Consider the following 21,040-nt stretch of genomic DNA (forward strand, 5'->3'; position numbering starts at 1 on the left):
CCATCATTCCACTCCCAGATATTTACCTAAGAGAAATAAAAGCATATGTCCACACAAAGACTTGCACACAAATGTTCATAACAGCTTTATTTGGAACAGCCAAAAGCTGGAAACAACCCAAATGTCCATTCAATGAAATACTACTCAGATATGGAAAAAAAACAACAAATCCTAGATACATGCTACATTGATGAATCTCAAAATAACAATACTGCATGAAATAAGCCTGATAATATTAATTACAGTTTGCTTTAGAACTTTGTTCTTAAAGGTACAAGAAAACCAACTGGTTTCAATATTAGCTCACAAATAATGTTGTATATACCAAGGAAAAGTACAAAGTGAAAATGAAGAATTTTAATTCAGTCAATAAAACCAAATCTGACATAATTCTCAGTAACAAATGAGACCACTCAAGAGTCAATCCTCAGGTGTCTGCCGGCTTTCTCTCTCCAGCACACGCCCCTGCTGTCCAGCAGCAGAGTCTTTGGGCTCGGAAATCTGAACCGAAGTCTCCAGTTGTTCTCCAAGCTCCTGGATCAGAGGCCCAGATGCTCTGGAAGCCCGGGGGGAGGCCAGCGGCTGTCCTCGACCATCATCAGACCCCAGGAAGGTGGTGCTTCTACACATCCCACCATCGTTAAGAAGCAGGGCCATGCTGCTTTCTTCAACAAAGGGACCGAACAAGGAATGCTCTGTCTCAGATTCACCGCCTCCGGGCTCCTCTTGTTCCGAGTCTGACTCCTCAGTCTCAGATGATGCACTGCTCTCTGATTCCTCTGAACCACTCGTCTCAGAGCTGGAGGCAGGTGTCTGCTGCCTGGAAGTGGAATGGACCCCTGCTTTTGATGTGGTTTCTTCCTCCTGGACCAGAAATGCTGCTGCCTCCAGCTCCTCCAGTTCTAACCCCAGCTGGGCCTTGGTTAGGGATGCTTTCTTTAAGGCTTCAGCAAGAGCTGCCAACTTTTTGGACCTTGAAAACCATTTTAAGAACAATTATTAGGACTATTAACTGGTCTGGGGATAATAGGGTCCACAGCTTAAAGAGATGACAAAATAAAGTTGGATCCAAAGAGATGACAAAATAAAGTTGGATCCATACTTCACACAGCACAGAGGATGAACCCCCAAACAGATCAAAGATACAAACAGAAGAAAGGAAACAAGTATTACAAGGAAATGAAGGAGATTTCCTTTATGACCCCAGAATGAGGAAGGCCTTCCTATGATCAAAATCTAGAAGCCACAAAAGAAAGGCTAAGACTGATAAATTCAACTAATAAAAATAAGACAATTTCTGAAGGGTAAAAAAATAATAATAAGAAGAAAAGTCAAAAGGCTAATGCAAAATTGAGAAAAGTATTTGTGATTCCTATCATAAAACAAGGCCTAATTCCCCTAATAGAGTTCTTAAAAGGAGAGAGAACAATCCATGAGGAAAATAGGCAAAAGATACAAGCAGACAATTCTCACAAAAAGAAATAGAAATGACTCTGAAAATATGTGAAAAGGTGTTCAACAACTTCAGTCAAATAAAAGAAATACAAATTAAAGTCATGCTGAGATGTATTTTCATTTATCAGATTGGCAAAAATCCAAACATTTGGTAACACTGCCAGCAAGGCTGTGGACGAAAGGCACTTTCATTCACTGCTGGTGAGAGAGTAAACAGTTATAATCCCGATGCAGGAGAACCTGGCAATAACTTTTAAAATTGAAAATGTACATACCCTTGACCCAGCAAAACCACATCTGGAAATTAAACACATATGCTACAGGACACAGGTCCAAGGTCCTATTTACTGCAGCATTGTCTCTAATACTCCAAAATAAGAAATACCCAAATGTCCACCAACATGGCACTGGTTAGACCAGTTGTGGAACAGCCACGGGAAGGAACAGTCAACCGTGACGTAATGTAGGAGGCTCTCCAGGGACTAACCCAGATAAACTGTTTAACAATGACAAAAGGCTTTCTGTATGTATATGCTGCTTTTTATGTTAAACACACACAAAACGTAAAGAAGCAAAAACATATTTGAAGTTGCTTGTACACTTAACCATGAACTCTGGAGAGCTACAGAAAACACTAATATTTATGTAGAGGGGGCACTGCAGGAGCTGGAAAGATGAAGGATGATAGTGAAAGGGAGACTTTACATGCATATGGTTTATTTTTAAACTTATGGGAATGGAATACCTGTTCAAAATTCTTAACTGAAAAAGAAAAGAAAAGCAGTATAAAAGAGCAACAGAGTGCTTTTTAACTGAAAACCATCTCATGCTATTTCAGAGGATATTTTTGCTAAATTTATAACATTACATGATAAACACTATACTAGTACTACTACTACTAAGTCACTTCAGTCGTGTCTGACTCTGTGTGACCCCATAGACGACAGCCCACCAGGCTCCCCCATCCCTGGGATTCTCCAGGCAAGAACACTGGAGTGGGTTGCCATTTCCTTCTCCAATGCATGAAAGTGAAAAGTGAAAGTGAAGTCGCTCAGTCGTGTCTAACTCTTCGAGACCCCATGGACTGCGGCCCACCAGGCTCCTCCGTCCATAGGATTTTCCAGGCAAGAGTACTGGAGTGGGGTGCCATTGCCTCCTCCAGATAAACACTATACTGAACAGATAAAACTTTTCCATGAACTTAGATGCATTTTAGTTGTTTTGTTTTTGAAGCAATGTAAAGCATACTGCAGTTTTCCAAAAAAGATGTCTTTGCTGTTCCGTACAGGAAAATCTGGTGTGACAAGTGAAAAACAGTAGCAGTGAGTGAAAACGGTTAAGCGTGCTGACATGGCTCCTGTATTTCTCTGGCTCCAAAGATGAAATGAGTGGCTTGAGACAAACTGAATGAGTTGAGTTCACAGGATAAGTTCATTCATCCAAAGTGTAGTCCACGCCATAATACTGGAGACTACAGGCTTCATTTCAATAGAGTGATGGATGGGGATTTTCATCTAAGTGCCTGGATATACCTGAGAGCCCTTTGTCTCAAAATATTTAGCATAACAAAAGATTCCACAGGGGTGCTTCCTCCACCCACAGCCCAGGTCTGGAGAGTGTAAGCTCCACGGCAGTCAGTGTCCAAGGCTGGGTGGGACAAGGACAATCGCTGTTGTGGATGTGCAACTTTCTCTTAAACGAGGAAAACCCTGTGTTTTGGTGCTGGAATTGACGGAGCTTAGAAAAGGAAAGATGGCCTGCGGTTGAAAGGAAAGCTTGGGTGAGATTCACTGGAGTTAGTAGATGATCTACCAAAGGGCTGTAACTCTCTGGGTAAGCTCTGGTGAATTTGAGACATCTTTAAAAGCACAGTGATAAAACAAGATGTTTGCAATACAATCTACATCCATGTCCAAGACAGTTGTGGATGATATACATAATATATTTTGAAGCTTTGGCTACCGGTTGCCAAGGATCTTGGTCAGAGCTAGTGGACCAGTTTAAAACCTCCCTGCCACAAGGCTCTGCCAGCCTAAGGATTAGTTCACTGTCATCTTTCTCACTAAAAAAAAGGTCCGCTCTGGGTAATGACACACAGCCTTAAGAGATAAAAAGCCATGAACCTGGGAAAGAAGAGAATGCTTCTTATTAAATTATAATATCCAAAATAAAAATTTTAAATAAAAGCCTTTACACTTCAGTGACCACACATCTCACATTTTTAACAGACATAACAAACACTTTTGACAATATATGAAGGGTGACGTTCCACAAACATTGTTGTAATTGCTCCTATGACAATCCTGTGAATCAGCTTCATTTTCATCCCCACATGACAGATGGCAAAATAGAAGTTTGGAGGAATTGAGAGACGAGCTAAAGTTTGCCCCGCTGAGCAGGGGGGCCAGTCAGGAGCAGAAGCCCACACCTCTGAGCTCTAGTGCTCTCTCTCCTCCACCACAGGGCCTCTCAGGAATACTCTGAGGGCTCTGAAAAGGTTCCCATGATTCCTTCCCAATTTGATGCCACTCAACACCTTCCCAAGGAGCAAGTTCTCACTTGCATAAGGCCCAGAATTCTCCACAGAAACTGTGACAGGTCTCTTTTTAGCTCAGCAGTCTTAAAGTATACATCTAAGCTTTACCTACAAAGACTGCAGGATCTGAGGGAAAAATGTGCGTATTAGTGAATACCACAGATATATCTACTCAAGCTAAAACTATTTGGATTTTTATTATTGTCTACTATAAAAATGTTACATCTGTCACTTATAACTACATAAATTTGGAATTCTGAAGTTCCTCACCTGTAATTTGGGCTCTTTTCGGAAAGCATCCCTCACAACACTGGGACCAAGAAGTGTCAACTCTAACAGGCAGGAAAGTGGCAAAGATGAGCCAAGTGATCTTTGCCTGTTACCAGCTGAGGTAAATTCCTATCCTATAGGGAAAAGTTCGTTTCTCACTTTTAGCACAATATTATGTTTAAAATGATCCATTATATAATGTATTAAAAAATGGATCATATGTAGTTTCTTTTTGTTGTTCCTTTCCACTCTGATTCATCTTTATTTCTTATTATCCCACTTTTACTACCTCAAGCTATCTAGTTTCTCAAATTTATATTAAACTTCTGATAGAAACTTAACAGAATAAGCACTTTGAACTCTCAAAGAATGCTAGAAAGAAAAAAAACTAATTAAAATTTCAAAATATCATTGGTATAGAATATGACCCAACTAATCTCAGGAATGAAAGTTGGGTTTGTTTCTGTTCAATTATTTGACACAGATAATTTTGCAGTCACTGTTCACAGAAAAGGAAATTATTCCTTTGGAGAAAAAAACCAAGCCACGAAAGAGTAACCTTTTTGTTCTTTTCAAACATTGGCACAATTGGAGTTGGTTCTAAGTCTGCCACTCCTTGTAAATTCTAGAATCTAACTGTAATGGCCTTTCCATTTCAGAAAGCACCTCATTTAACACAGTTAGTGGCTTTTCACTGTCACACTCAAAACAGACCAGGCTAGGTCATGTCAAAAAGCCTTGTCAAATGACATTATTAGTTAGCCAGAGTGCTTACAAAAACCAGGTACATGTGGATATACTCAACCGACACATATGTTGAATTACTAGTTGTACTTATAGAGTATATTTTACATCTACGTGAAGAATACCTATCTGTTGCTGCTGCTGCTAAGTCACTTCAGTTGTGTCCGACTGTGTACGACCCCATAAACGGCAGCCCACCAGGCTTCCCAGTCCCTGGGATTCTCTAGGCAAAAACACTGGAGTGGGTTGCCATTTCCTTCTCCAATGCCTGAAAGTGAAAAGTGAAAGGGAAATCGTTCAGTCGTGTCTGACCCTTAGCGACCCCATGGATTACAGCCTACTAGGCTCCTCTGTCCATGGGATTTTCCAGGCAAGAGTACTGGAGTGGAGTGCCATTGCCTTCTCCACCTATCTGTTAAGATGTATTAATTATGGAGTGAAGAGATTCAGCATCTAAAAGACACATGAGAGATCATACTAATGTCATATTTTAATAAAATTATACTCAATGCAGGTTTTTCTCAGAAAATTTTTGCAAATGTAATCCTGCCATATTAACTTTAAAAAGAAAAAAAAAACCTTCCATTCTGTTTATATATGTGAAATAATTTCCTATTGGAGAAGTTTTTTTAAATTAAAGACTGACAAGCTACAGTAAATCCAACTACCAATGAAGAGTAATAGCAACAGCTAAGGGTGTACGCCTTTACTGTGGCTAAGCTGATATAAAATTTCCTCAATTATTTTATATTTGGTGACTGATTTTACGGGGGCAAAAAGGGAACTGTAACCTTATGAAACCGCCAAAACAAAGTGCAAAAGGAGCCCTGAAATGTAGGCAAAAGAAAACTGGGTATAAATAGAAAGCATACATCCTGTTTCTTGCTGTAGAATTTTGTCTCAAACCATCAATCAACTTTTCACCACTTCCTGCAATAGCAGGTCTACTATAAATCTCATAGTAACTGACTAGGTTTCATTTCCTCTGCCAAAACCTGCTAGCCTGCCAGCCATGACATACTGACACTAGAGCCAGCAACCGATAATGTAGGACAGGACTCCAGTGAGGCCACTCCAGACACACTTCATACTAGATGATGAATACAGTGACTTGGCTTTTAATTTCAAAGGACACATACACACACACACACACACCCTCAGATTCTTTCTGGGAACAAAGCATATATCAACATTCTTTTTAAAAGACAATGATGACAATGACATATAATCATAATTCCTCTCTGCTGAAAAGAACCAGTTCGAAACTTCAAACTCCCCCGCCTAATATACATTTATGCAACCTGATCTAAATAAAAGGTAACGCATTAGCTTTAGGTAGAAGTTGCTGGTGAAACTCATCTCTGAAAACAGGCGTGAAAGACAAATACCAGTTCATGCACAGATAAACATAGAACTAACTGCCTGCCCTGACTCTGTAAGAATGAAAAGCATTACCAGCTCAGTCATTAACAGAAACAACTGATCTTTTTGAACAAGAGAATACCAATTTAATACAGAAAACACTGCAATATAAGAGTTATTTAGGCCTCACTGAGTATGGGCCAATGAAATATTTTTTCATCCTATTATCAACTTGACTTAATACCCTTCTCTGGGTCTGCATTATGAAAAACAATACCTAGTCCATGGGTCATTAGATCAATTTCCCCCCAAACTCCATCTATTAGTTACTAGTAACCATCATAACAAACTATTACTGGCTGGCTTATAACAACAGAAATTTATCCTCTCATAGCTCTAGAGGCCAGAAGTCCATAATCCAGGCATCAGCAGGTTGCCTCCTTCTGAGGGCTCTGAGGGGAGAATGTGCTCCGTGCCTTTCTCATAGATTCTGGTGTTGCCAGGAACCCTTGGCTTGCAGATATATCACCCTGAGCTCTGCTTCTGTCACCACCTGGCGTTCTCTTGGTGTGTTTCTTCACAAGGCTGTCTTCTGTCTGGATGTGTCTCTTCTCCTAAGAATGCCAGTCATACTGGATCAAAGGCCCACCCTACACCAATATGACCTTATCTTAACAATTAATTACATGTACAAGAACCCTATTTCCAAAGTCATGTTCTAGGGTTCTGTGAGAAGATATGAATTAAGGGGAGGCACTATCCAACGATGCAGTCTGTCTTTTAGCCTCTGCCTCACCCCCAATTCATGTCTGTCCCCCATGCAATATATATTTACTCATCTCAATACTCCCAAAGTCTCAATCCATTCCAACATCAATTTTAGGTCCAAACTTTCATCTAACTCTCATCTCAAACAGGTTTAGGTGGAACTCTGGGTATATTCTATCCTGAGGTAACATTCCTCTCTGTCCACAGATCTGTGATTAAAGAACAAGTTATCTGTTTCCAAAATACAATGGTTGTACAAGTGTAAAAAACAAAAATTTCTATTTCAGAAGGGAAAAAATGAAATGGATAAAAAAAAGTTAACCAATCTAAAGCAAATTCACAATGCAGTAGGCCAAATTCCATTAGTTTTGAAGCCTGAGAATAATCTTCTCCGGCTTGATGCTCTGTCCTCTGGGCCCACCCACTAGGGTGGAAGCTCCACCTACTCTGGCCTCTGAATTCCTGGTGCTGCCCTCAGACCCATTCTCCCTTCATTTCCTCCCATCTCTGCCCTTCTCAGTCCAGGCTGGTTGTTTCTCTGCTGCTATAACATTCTCAAAAACCTTGTCAGTCTTCTGTGAAAGTCAAGGGGATGCACACCATTAGACAAGAGAATTCTCTCCATATGTCCTTCCTGGATGAGCCCACCTCCATTCCTGACTTGTGCCAGATGGCTGAGTGGATCCAAAATTCACATGCTTAATCTCTTTAGCCAAAGGCTGTCCACCCATACCTGTGGCCCCAATTCCAGAGCACAGGTAGGTGAACAGGCTCATGATGATGATAAGTGCATGCTCAGTCCTTTCCAACTCTTTGCAACCCCGTGGACTGCAGCCTGCCAATCTCCTCTGTCCATGGCATTTTCTAGGCAAGAATACTGGAATGGGTTGCCATTTCCTCCTCCAGGGTATCTGACCCAGGGATCGAATCTGCATCGCCTGTGTCTCCTGCACTGCAGGCAGATTCTTTACCCACTGAGCACTGGGGAAGTGTGGACAGGCTGGGAAGTTTCCAAATCATCAAGTGCTGACCCCTTTATACTCAACAATTTCTTCCTCAATTTCTCTTTGCCTTCTCTCATTCTACTCTAGTTAACAAGGAGAAATCAGGCTGCATCTTTAACCCTGTGGAAATCTCTTCAGCTAAATACCAAAGTTCTACTCTCCACATTGAATGGCTGGCCGGCACAACACAACCAAGTTCTCCACCTTTGCAACAAGGGTCACTGTTCCTCCAGTTTGCAATAACAAGTTCTTTTCCATCTGAGATCTCACTAGAAGTACCTTTCACATTCCTGTTTCTAGCACCATTCTACAGGAGATGATATGTAAATTTTTTCTAAGACTACAGAAGCTTTCTCTGTAGCTCTCCTCACTTCTTTCTAAACCTTCACAAGATTCACCTTTAATGTCCATATTTCTACTATGTTATCTCTTTAAGTAATCTAAGATTCTTCCATTATGCACACATTCCCAAACTCTTCCAGCCTCTGTTAAGTCACTTCAGTCGTGTCTGACTCTGTGTGACCCCACAGACAGCAGCCCACCAGGCTCCCCCGTCCCTGGGATTCTCCAGGCAAGAACACTGGAGTGAGTTGCCATTTCCCTCTCCAATGCATGAAAGTGAAAAGTGAAAGTGAAGTCGCTCAGTTGTGTCCAACCCTCAGCAACCCCATGGACTGCAGCCTGCCAGGCTCCTCTGTCCATGGGATTTTCCAGGCAAGAGGACTGGAGTGGGGTGCCACTGCCTTCTCCTGATGACCTAACTCTAAAGCCACTCCCACAATTTCAGGTATCAGTTACAGTAACACCCCACTCACAGTATGAAAATCTGTATTAATTTCCTAGGGCTGCCATAACAAGCCATCACAATGTGGTGGCTTAAGACAACAGAAATTTATCCTTGCACAGTTGTAGAGGCTAGAGATCCAAAATCAAGGTGCTGACAGGGTTGATTCCTTCTGGGAGCTCCAGTGGAACAATCTGTTCCATGCCTTTCTCTTAGCCTCTGGTGTTGCCAGGAATCCTTGGCGTTCCTTGGCTTGCAGACGCATCATGCTATGCTCTGTCACCACATGGCATTCTGTGTGTCTGTTTCCTCACAAGGCTGTCTTCCTTCTTGGATGCATCTCTGTGACTCTTTTTCTCCTAAGGAGAAAAAGTCATATTGGATCAAAGGGCCATCCTACTCCAGCATGATCTCCTCTTAACAACTAACTACATCTGCAACAACCCTATTTCCAAATAAGGTCACCTTCTTAGGTTTGGGGAGGACGTGACTTTTGAAAGAGAGTGGAGATGCTCATTAATGGAAGATAATTAAGATGAAGAAAAAAGAACACTTAAAGTTGATCAACATAAAATAGAAGTCAAAATTTAACAGTAAAAAGTGATTTTTAAAAGGTGAAGATTTCACCTTGAGACAAAATGACAAACTACACAAATAAGTTTAGAAAATATTTAACAATATTCAGACGTAGGTTATAATTACAACTAGGCACTAACTCTCAAAATAAACAAAGAATGAACCAAATATTAATTGTATTTGTAACTATTCTAAGAAAGTTCTATTATAGTAATGTATGACATTTCAGGTTGTCTTTTAGAGCAGAATCGTAAGATAGTTTTTAGAAATAATTATGATGGCACCATGAGTTCAAGGGCCTCTCAATCATGTGATACTCAAATCAATGCTTTAATAGTCAAAATAAAGACTTTCAACTTGTAACTATTATTGTAGAATTTTCTGCTTCAGTTGTTAATAATCCCACACATCCAAGCCTCACTGTCAGCAGTTCTATGTGTGGTTCAAATCCAGCTTCTATATTACTTCTTCTGCCTTTGTGAAATCCTTGTCCTTTTCCTCAATCTGCAGTTTATCTGTACTATATAATATCAACCATCATCAAGAGGTTAAAGAAAAAAAATACTGGCAGGATGAGTAGGGGAGATGCTAGGAAGGAGAGTGATATACTAGAATGGGGACTAAATTTATTAAATGGTTTGATCAGTAGTGTGTATTTTTGTGTGCTGACTATCACCAGTTCTCTTTGTAATTTTCTAAGTGTGGAAACTCTAATTACAGCTATTCAGAAAGAATGACCACCTCACAACATATATGTGGTATACTAGATATACAAACACCCTCCACACACACACATTTTTAGAGCAAAGTAAAAGAGTTTATATTAAAAAAACTGATATGGCAATTATACATACTTAAGTACAGTTAATAGGTAAATGAAGTAGGTGAATGAAGGTTTATCCAAATCCAGAGAAGCTATCGTTCGCTTCACCACTTAGGTGGCAGCATCCACCTAAGAAGCAGACAATGAGGATGACAAATAGATTAAGAAGGACGCAATGACCATAGTTTGAGAGAAATGCACTGCATCCTGTCCTTGAAACCATTTTGCATTTATGCCAGACTGAATCAAATAGTAGAGACGGAAATGTTAAGTGTCATAAATTTGCCACATTTCCCTCTATGCACCCCCCTGCACCCCAGCAGAACTGTGTTAGGGAAATGTGCTTCACTGTAATCCCCAAAGCTAGAATTCAGAGCCAGTTTCAAAACTGGCCCCATGAAACTCTTGGAACTATGTCAAGTCAAAAGGTCTCCCTTTCTGCACCAGCAGTTGTGAAGTTCCAATCCGTGATCCACCTGCATCATGGCACAATCCAGTGGCTCCTTCTCACCTCTCCACTTCCATTTAGGTCTTTACCGCGCCTCTGCTTCTTTTACCCCAACCCTAATCAGCTCACCTTGTTTATGCACACAAGAAAGATGCTTTAAATAATTTCGTACAAGGCAGGAAATAAATATATAATCCTATCAGTGAACCCAAACAACTGGTTGAGTAAAACAAAGAATAACAACAAAAGACTTCTGCAGGGTAGAAAAGGATATGGGAAAATGGGGACTATAGGTCCAAGGTGGAAACACATCTCTTCCATTCATGTTTTTCTCTAAAAGTATCCCATGAAGCAAGACATTTGGGGGTATGTCAGACTTGTACACTTCTGCCAATATTTCTACCTTTCATCTATGTGAAAAGGGCAGACCATACTGTTCAACCACAGAGGTATAGTATTTTGACCTACTAACTGTTCAGATGACATGGCTATCTGGATTCCACTAAACTAAGTAGAGGTCAATAAACTAAAGGGAGAAGGCACTAAGAAGCTGGTAGCAGAAAGAAGGTGTTCTGGTTGAAATGTACCCCCCACAAAGATATGTTCAAGTCCTCATCCCCAGAACCTGTCAGTATGACCTCAGTTGGGGAAACAGGGTCTTTACAAATGTCATAAAGTCAAGATGAGGTCATACTGTGTTAGGGTGAGCCCTAAATCCAATCACTTAGTAGGGACTGGTGTCCTTACAAGAACATCATATAAAGACACAAGGACACACTAATGGTGTGTGATGTCTATCTTCTTCGTGAATTATACTTATTATCAAAAAAATTTCATCTTTGTTTCATTTATAATAAGTAAGTAAGACACAAGGATACAGGGAAGACCACTGATAATGGTAGCAGAGACTGCAGTGCTGTGTCTACAGCCAAGCAAGGAGTGTCAAGGGTGGCTGGTAGTTAGAAGCCACAGAGAGGCATGGGCCAACTCTCTCTCAAGCCTGTACAAAGAACCAACCCTGCTCAGACACTGACTTTAGACCTCTGGCCTCCAAAACTGTGAGGGAATAAATTTCTGCTCTTTTAAGCTATCCAGTGTTCAATCATTTGTTATCACAGCCCAAGGGAACTAATACAGAGGTATATACAGGGATCAAGATCTTTAGAGCCAAAAAGAATTTAGAAGGAACCTCATACAAGTTCCTGATTTTACAAATGAAATAAATGATACCACCAAGAATATCAACAGCAGCAAGACGTAGAAAAGTTTCCTTCACATAATGAAATGCAGTGAATGGTCAGTCTGTTTCTAGTCTCTGAGTATAAAATGCCATGCTTTTACACTTCTACATTATGGTCATGATGTTCCCCTGTTGAAAACCTGCAATGGGTTCCCAGAACACTCAGGATAAAATCTAAACTTCCCCAGTGAAGACAAGGCCCCAGACGCAGCCCTCTGGGCCTGTCTGCCTCTCAGGGGGGCTGCCTGCCGTTTGTTTCCACATCATTGTGCTCTGGAGCTCCACTCATCACTCTCTCTCTGTCCCAAGGACACAATGGTACATTCTTTCTTCAAGGCCTTTGCAAATGCTCCCTCTTTCTGGAACATTCTTCCCCCAAGTCTTCCTAGGCTGGCTCCTACACATTCAGTTCTAAGCTGAACTGCCCCTCAGACAGTCTTGCAGAGTCTATTTAAAGCAACGCTTTCCAAGCTGTTTCATGCCCTGGGACACAGAAAACAGTCTCCATCTGGCATGGCACAAAAGTAACTGTCCAGGCTGGCTCCTATCCCACCTGCCATCCTGACGGCTGAGGGGGCCATTATTTCCATTTCTCCTGAAAGCCACCAGTGGGGCCGCAGACCACCAGCTGGGATGCTCTACCCCTTGTCCTCCAATTTCTTGCACAACAGTGAACTTGGCATTCTAAGACAGTCTTGAGGTCTACAGAAGCGCAAGTTCTGGCTGCGTTTTCAAACATGTCCTTTTTGTCTCCACTTTCCCATTTTGAAAGCAGAAGGAAAATGACTGTTCCCAAACTTCCTGGCATCCTCTGAGGAAGAAAGACTGAGACAAGTGATTTAATGTGTTTATTTCTTTGTAAGCTTGTTCTCAATGCTAAGATTTTCCCTGGTTACAAAACACAAAGTTTGTGCACTGCATTGTTTTCAAAGTACTGAAACAGGAAAATACTCGAGTGCCGGAGTGTTCACCACATACCCGATGCAGCACACAGCTCTCCAAATTATGAAGGAAGTCAAGAAACTTTGAAAACTCAGAATATTTATCCGCTCGCAAGTATGATGGTCAATGAAATGTTTTCTCCAATGCATACTGCAATGGCATGAATCAGTTAAAAAAGAACTATTCTGCGTTTTCTTAATAACAATCTTGTTCTACCAAATGAATGACAACCATGCACTGCCTGCTCCCTGGTATGGGTTTTCTGGAATTACTAAATGTCTGACATATCACATAAGCTCTCTCCCTCTTCCCATACACTTTGAACCAGTTAACATGCTCTCTAGAGAAAGTTGGGGACCTCTGCTTTCCAACATGATCAGACACAGTTACAGAACAGACCTCCTCACAGAGGGCCAGTCATTATGCTAAGTGGCCACCTCCAGGGGCAGACCTGCAGGACCTTCCTGTACTCATTCTTACACAGAATGATTCCACAGAATGCCAATTGGTACAGCCTGCTGACATGATAAAGACAGCTCTATAACTTGTCTCCCTCTGTGGGGAAGCCAGACCCAGGAGCTACAGCATTTAGCACTCAGCTTCTTCTTAAATACGATGCATTGGGTTTTCCTCAGTTGAAGAAACAGTTCAGTTCAGTCGCTCAGTCGTTTCGGACTCTTTGCGACCCCATAAACTGCAGCATGTCAGGCCTCCCTGTCCATCACCAACTCCCGGAGCTTACACAAACTCATGTCCATTGAGTCGGTGATACCATCCAACCATCTCACCCTCTGTCGTCCCCTTCTCCTCCTGCCCTCAATCTTTCCAAGCATCAGGGTCAGGGTCTTCACAAATGCCATGAAGTCAAGATGAGGTCATAATGGGTATAACCAAGAAATTTTGCTACAGGAGCCCCCAGAGAGACCTTTAAAAACTGATACTGAATTAGACTTCTCACCAAAATAACTCTGAATAGATGAAGCCACATGCAAAAGAGTACACACTGTATTATTTCAGTTATACAAAGTTCCAAAGAAGGCAAAAACCAATGGGTGGTAACACAATGTGAGAAGGTACAAGGGACTTCTGGGTGGTTCTTGACTTGGGTGATACTTACACAGGGGTTTTAAAATTCATTATTTGTATATTTATCATCTGTACTTACTTAACAAAAACAAGTTCTGGAAAAGAAGCCTCAGGCTTCTGAACATTTGTTCAGGTAAAGGGGGCAGCGCCAGAGAGAGACGGGTGCAGAGGGTCACAGGGATAGCTCTGGTTTCCTTGGGGCAAACAACAAAATTTCTAATACAATGCTACTCATCTCAAACTACTTTTTAAAAGGCCTGGCACGTTTTACCAAACACAAAGAGAATCTCAAAATATGCCTTGAGAAAGATCCATTAGTCATTTCTTTCAACAAGCATACTCTCCACAGAAAGCTGTTCTTTGCAGAAGTACATAGTTCACTGCAATGGAGGTGATTCCTATGATATTGGTTAAAGCACTGTCTGTGGGTCATTTCAAATACCATTTTTAAAGGCATCCACTCAGAGCCCCAATAAGACATTTGATCTACAGACCAACCTTAGTACTTGCCCAAGTAAGAATAAAATAAGAATGTGTATTATTTTTCTTTTTAATACTGTTTTCAAGCCTTCAGCCTTTATGGAAGGGAGTTTGGGGAAGAATGGATACATGTATATGTATGGCTGAGTCCCTCTGCTGTCCACCTAAAACAATCACAGCACTGTAAATCAACTATACTCCAATACAAAATAAAAGGTTTAATTAAAAAAATATTTCATCTTTCCCATTAAAACTCTGAAAACTAGCCAGCAGGAATCTATCACTTGTATGAATATTTTCCACAAAGTGAGCAATTTTATCAAATTTGTGTAGTACAGACTGAAGCTTGCTTTCTAAAACATTTGTTTATTTATTTGGCTGCACTGGGTCTTAGTTTTAGCACATGTGATCTTTAGTTACAGCATACAAACTCTTAGTTGTGGCATGTGGGATCTAGCTCCCTGACTAGGGATCTAACCCAGGCCTCCTGCATTGGGAGTGAGAAGTCTTAGCCACTGAACCACCAGGGAAGTCCCCAGATAGTTTTGTTTTTAAATGAGTAAAAAGGTTTATAAGTGTTAGCTGCTCAGTCATGTTTAACTCATGTCATGTTAAACCCATGGACTGTAGCCCGCCAGGCTCCTCTGTCCATGGAATTCTCTAGGCAAGAATACTGGAGTGGGTAGCCATTCCCTTCTTCAGGGGCTCTTTCTGATCCAGGGATTGAACCTGGGTCTCTCACATTGCAGGTATATTCTTTACTGTCTGAGCCATAAGGGAAGCCCAAGGTTTGTAAGACTCCAGGCTATATTTTCAATTCCAATTAAAATTTATACAGGGATTTAAAAAAAAAAAACAACTCTTCCCCCTAGAGAAGGAGAAAAGACAACCAGATTCAGTTTCTGGGTGCTTCATTATAATAATTTTCTTTATTATTACTAGTAGAAGAGAAGCAGATGGGAAAAACTTTTTTTGGCAGACCTCTGATACTGGTTCTTTTGCTATGAATTTATTTTTTTTAACACAAGAGTATGTTTTACAACATCCACTGGATCATCGAAAAAGCAAGAGAGTTCCAGAAAAACATCTAGTTCTGCTTTATTGACTACGCCAAAGCCTTTGACTGTGTGGATCACAATAAACTGTGGAAAATTCTGAAAGAGATGGGAATACCAGACCACCTGACCTGCCTCTTGAGAAACCTATATGCAGGTCAGGAAGCAACAGTTAGAACTGGACATGGAACAACAGACTGGTTCCAAATAGGAAAAGGAGTACGTCAAGGCTTTATATTGTCACCCAGCTTATTTAACTTATATGCAGAGTACCTCATGAGAAATGCTGGGCTGGAGGAAGCACAAGCTGAAATCAAGATTGCTGGGAGAAATATCAATAACCTCAGATATGCAGATGACACCACCCTTATGGCAGAAAGTGAAGAAGAACTAAAGAGTCTCTTGATGAAAGTGAAAGAGGAGAGTGAAAAAGTTGGCTTAAAGCTCAACATTCAGAAAATGAAGATCATGGCATCCAGTCCCATTACTTCATGGCAAGTAGATGGGGAAACTGTGGAAATAGTGGCTGACTTTATTTTTGAGGGCTCCAAAATCACTGCAGATGGTCACTGCAGCCATGAAATTAAAAGATGCTTACTCCTTGGAAGGAAAGTTATGACCAACCTAGAGAGCATATTAAAAAGCAGAGACATTACTTTGTCAACAAAGGTCCATCTAGTCAAGGCTATGGTTTTTCCAGTAGTCATGTACGGATGTGAGAGTTGGACTATAAAGAAAACTGAGTGCTGAAGATGCTTTTGAACTGTGGTGTTGGAGAAGACTCTTGAGAGTCCCTTGGACTGCAAGGAGATCCAACCAGTCCATCCTAAAGGAGATCAGTCCTGGGTATTCACTGGAAGGACTGATGTTGAAGCTGAAACTCCAATACTTTGGCCACCTGATGCAAAGAACTGACTCATTGGAAAAGACCCTGATGCTGGGAAAGATTGAGGGCCGGAGGAGAAGGGGACGACAGAGGATGAGATGGTTGGATGGCATCACCGACTCAATGGACATGAGTTTGGGTAAACTTCGGGAGTTGGTGATGGACAGGGAGGCCTGGCATGCTGTAGTTCATAGGGTTGCAAAGAGTTGGACATGACTGAGCAACTGAACTGAACTGAACGTTTTACAAATATATTTTTCTGTGAAATGATAGCTGATTTGGACATTATGATCAGTCTTTCAAATATGTCCTGAAATTCAAGGAATCTCTTTTTTTAATAAAAGACTCACATTTTTAATATTTATGATAAAGTCTTAAGATTAATCAACGCCTTCGCTTTTTATGATTTAAGCTTTCAATTAACATAAAGAACTATTCTCACCACTCTTCAAACTTACCCTGGGACGTTACTCTATACATTGTTCCTGCAGGAGGTAAACTATCAGATTATATCACTTAACCATCTCCTCATCTTCCAGAGGCCATAATCATTTATGTCTCTAATTTGTTTCTAAGTAAATTTGCTTCTTAAATAAAATTTCTACAGAAAATCCCTAAATCATGCTAAAAGTGAATAAGACATCATCTGAAACTCTTGGACCTAGATGAGTTCCAAAATTCCAGTTTGTTTTACATATCAGACAGGTGATTCTGGATCTGTAATATTATACTATGCATTACTTTACACCACCAGCAGCAATCTGTAATCAAACAGATTAATATTTCTATGCAAGATGTATGGTTAGTCACTCCAAGTTGAATAAATATTATAAATAGCCTCAGGTCACCTGATGAATTTAGGTCAGTCAGGTTTTGCTGTCCATTGCCCTGAAAATACTTCTGATTTCAGAACTTTGCAGGTTTCAGAGCTGAGGAACTGAGATTAAAGGGTGGTGGACAAGGACCAGAAGCAAGTAAACTGAGCTGCAGCTTTTCAGTTCAAGTCCCCAAGTCCAAAGTCAGTCTTCTGACAAATACTTATTGACCATCTGCTATGTGCCAAGTTTGGTGGATGTAATGGTGAATATAAAACACAGTCTTTGCTCTGAGGATCATATCGTCTTAGTCTGGACTTGGCAAGGAAGAAGACATCCTACTAGAGTGAAGGACATCTATGGGAAGGATCGGCCAGGGGTGCCCCAGGCATTGAAGAGACAGTCTGTTCCCACATATAATTCCACAGGAAAACCATTTTATGCCTTAAAATGAGGGTAAGATGAAAGTTGACTTACCATTGACTACTTCAATGCTTATCTTAAATTTTTAAATATCAGATTCTTGGAGAGAAGCAATAGTTACTTCTTCTCTTCTGCCCCTTCTGTGTAAATCTGTATACCAATGTTTACAGGCTTTATTATTCACAAAGTCCGTATTGGTAAATCTGACTACTTGTCGCAGTTTTCTGTAGCCTCAAGATCAATATTCCTCAGCATTATGTAGTCATTCGTGGTTGCACAGAGAGCAGTGGGCATCTTCAATACCCAACACACATATTCTGAGGGATGACTGGATACAGCTCTGCCTTCTTGTTTCAGTTTTCATACTGTAAATATGGTCCTTCTTCACGGTCAACTTAGTGCCATGGTTTTTGCATCCGGGGGCTTTTGTTGACAATTTTCCTGTACATCATGGCCTCCAAGTCCAATGTTGAACTGTTATCTACTGCCCAAAGTCTACAATGTGTCTTATGAACACATATAAAAACACTTGTTCTTAGATAAGCTTTGTTCAGGCATGAGTTATGGTGCTGTTGGCCATGAGTTCACTGTGAATGAATCTATAATATTGGTATATATGAAATAAAGTGTCTTTAAGCAGAAACACTAATAAGACAAGGATATGCGCTGATTGGTTGATGAAAATGTTGTGACCAGAGGCTCACAAGAAACTAAGCCTGTATTTCAATGGTTGCAAGTTTGCTAATTGAGTGTCTGTAACAACTTCATATAACATGCCTGCTGTAAATGATGAAAGGTGACTGTAACTAGGTATTGGCCATGAGACCAGAAGAAGGGGCAGCCATTTCAGGTTTGGAATAGTGGTGACAAAGCGAAGACAGTAGACAAGGTTTGCTCTTACAGAAAAGGTCATCTAAACTGAAATGGTCTCAAGGACTATGAGAAGCTGTCCAGGGGAGAAAAATGGGAAGAAGCTTTAAGCAACATGGGAACAGTGGCAGCACAGAACAAGGAGAAGAGCACCATTAGGTCCATGGCTCCAACCTCAGACCATGGGACAGGCTGATTGCATTCCACAGGGACTAAACATTCTATCTTGGTATGGAGAGAATGGAGAGATGCATGGAAGAGGGTCTATTTATAAGACATCTTGACTCTCAGAACACAAATTCCAAAATGCTCATGGTTTCATCTTTCCTACTTCTCTCTCTTAAGTCTTCCAGACAGCAATAATGATAAACGCATGGAGAGCCTTCAGTGTGAGTCAGGTGCCACCAACTCCTCTGTACCACAAGAACAGATTTCTCCTAACCCTGATTCAGGCCCATGTCAAGACCAGCTTGGTCAGTGGCTCAGTGTACCACACTACATCCTGCTTGGCACAACCACCTCTTGCATGAAGGGAACGGACATAAAAGTCCACTCAACTCAGGCTTGGAGTACTCAGTGACTAATTTGGGAAGTCTTGGATTTGAAAGCCAGATTGGACAACAGTACCGACAAGCATTCATCTACAGAAAATCAAAATTGGGGAAGGCTGATTTTCTGAATGCTTATTTATATTCTCTCAAAAATTACTTCAACTAAAGTGAAAAGCATTTGCCTATCAGAACATTCTCAAGTGGCAGCTCCCAGCCCTTCTAAGGGGAATTTTAAAACAGTTTTAATAAGAGCAATTGATATCAATGACATATTTAGCTTCTCTCTTTAATAAAGCCTTGCTACTTAAAGTATAGTCCCTTGCTACTTAAAGTATGGACCAGTAGCAGCAGTATTACCCCAGAACTTGTTAGAATTACAAAATCCCAGGGCCTGCCCTAGACCCTTGAATCACAATCTGCATTTTAACAAGCTCCCAGGGGACCTGTTTGCTCAATAAAGTCTCGGAAGCACTGAGTCAGATAGCTGTGACCATCATTTTCATCAGAATGAAGATTATGACCACCTTACACTTTATGGCTTCAACATCGCTGACTCAGTCTGATCAAACACCTGGGAGGGGGGGGGCAGCATGAGGCTCTCCCTGACTCCTGAGTCAGTTCTTGAGGGTGAAGCATTTGCTTTCCCTTTACAGGTTCTGGAAAGGGTGGCCTGACTTTGTCCTGGCCCTCTCTTACCTGGAGCATAAACCTGAAATCTTCAGCCTGCAGCCACTCAGCAACCATGGCTCCAGGTCAAAGGTGCAAGGAGCCCTTCTCTAATGGCCCTTTGGCTCAAGGTTCTCCCTATGGCCTTTCTTCTAGGCCAGCTTAATCCTGAGGCTCAATCTTAGAAACATCTTATCTCTCAGCCCTGATTCTACAAAGCTAAAGTCAGCTGCTATCTTGTACAGAATCTTCAACCTCCACAGGGACCTCTACCAAGGTCAGGCTCCCAAAGTCTGCCCTGACCCCTCTGCTGTCCAAATAGCCCCAATCCCTTGCCTGCCTCCCCCAACCTCCACCCATTGCTTCACCTGGACCCTCCTACAAGTAACTTCTACCTACAGGTCTCAATGAAACAATGTAGCAGGTAAATTTTTTCATTCATTCATTCAATAAACATTTACTGAAAGTATTATGTGCCCAAGGACTGAGCAAAACACATAAAGATCCTCATGTTCATGGAGCTTATACTCTGCAAGAAAAGACAGACAATAAATGTGCCACATGGTGTAAGTGCTATGAGGAAAACAGCTAAAAAGTGGGCTAGGAGTGCTAAGGACAGAGGAAGTTCAATTTTTGTAAGTGTTTAGAAAAGACCTCACTGAAAGGTGACAAAAAGACCAAATACGCTGAACAGCCTGAAGTGTGGGACCTGGCATTACTCTTTCTTTATACTAATCCATTTCTTCCCGGCTTGACCCTCCAGCCCACAGAGTATAGCACTCAGACTGACTCCCTGTTTCCAGTCCTAAGAGCCATATGGATATCAATTCCCATGTGGTTGTCTAATCTCCAGATATACAGATCATGTATCCATGCTTAGACAACTGCTTCTCCTACCTGCCTTCATCTGAGCCTGATAGCCTACCTGTGCCGGCCCATGTTCATGGGACATGACAACATGTTACTTTGTTTCTAAAAAGGAAGACCCAGAGGTTTGGGAAAAGAGGAGAAAAATCCTGCCAGAATTTTACAGTATTTCATGTGATAAATATAAGCTATATAAAATTACTTGAAGGCTCAAGAATGTATCCTTTACAGTTAAATTTTCTCTGCTAAGAAACTATGAAAGATGACATAGGAAGACCCCATGCTCAGCCACGAGGGAAACGAGGGCAAAGATTACAGCAGATCCACGCAGCTGGTATGAGTAGAGGATGGGACATTAGAGGCACAATTGATTCTCCTTTAAAAAAAAA

At 41.1% G+C, this 21,040-nt stretch overlaps 1 protein-coding gene across 1 annotated transcript in view; it reads right to left on the bottom strand.

Moving 5' to 3' along the window:
• Nucleotides 1–312: 312 nt before the first annotated feature.
• SHQ1 (SHQ1, H/ACA ribonucleoprotein assembly factor) overlaps nt 313–21,040 on the bottom strand; it is a 100,882-nt gene continuing 80,154 nt past the window's right edge. Inside the window, exon 11 of the mRNA XM_052641571.1 lies at nt 313–973. Coding sequence (XP_052497531.1) covers nt 421–973 — 553 coding nt within the window. The 3' untranslated portion in view covers nt 313–420. The remainder of the gene's footprint in view (nt 974–21,040) is intronic.

Source organism: Budorcas taxicolor, chromosome 1 (genome assembly GCF_023091745.1).
Source record: "Budorcas taxicolor isolate Tak-1 chromosome 1, Takin1.1, whole genome shotgun sequence".
NCBI classification, from domain to species: domain Eukaryota; kingdom Metazoa; phylum Chordata; class Mammalia; order Artiodactyla; family Bovidae; genus Budorcas; species Budorcas taxicolor.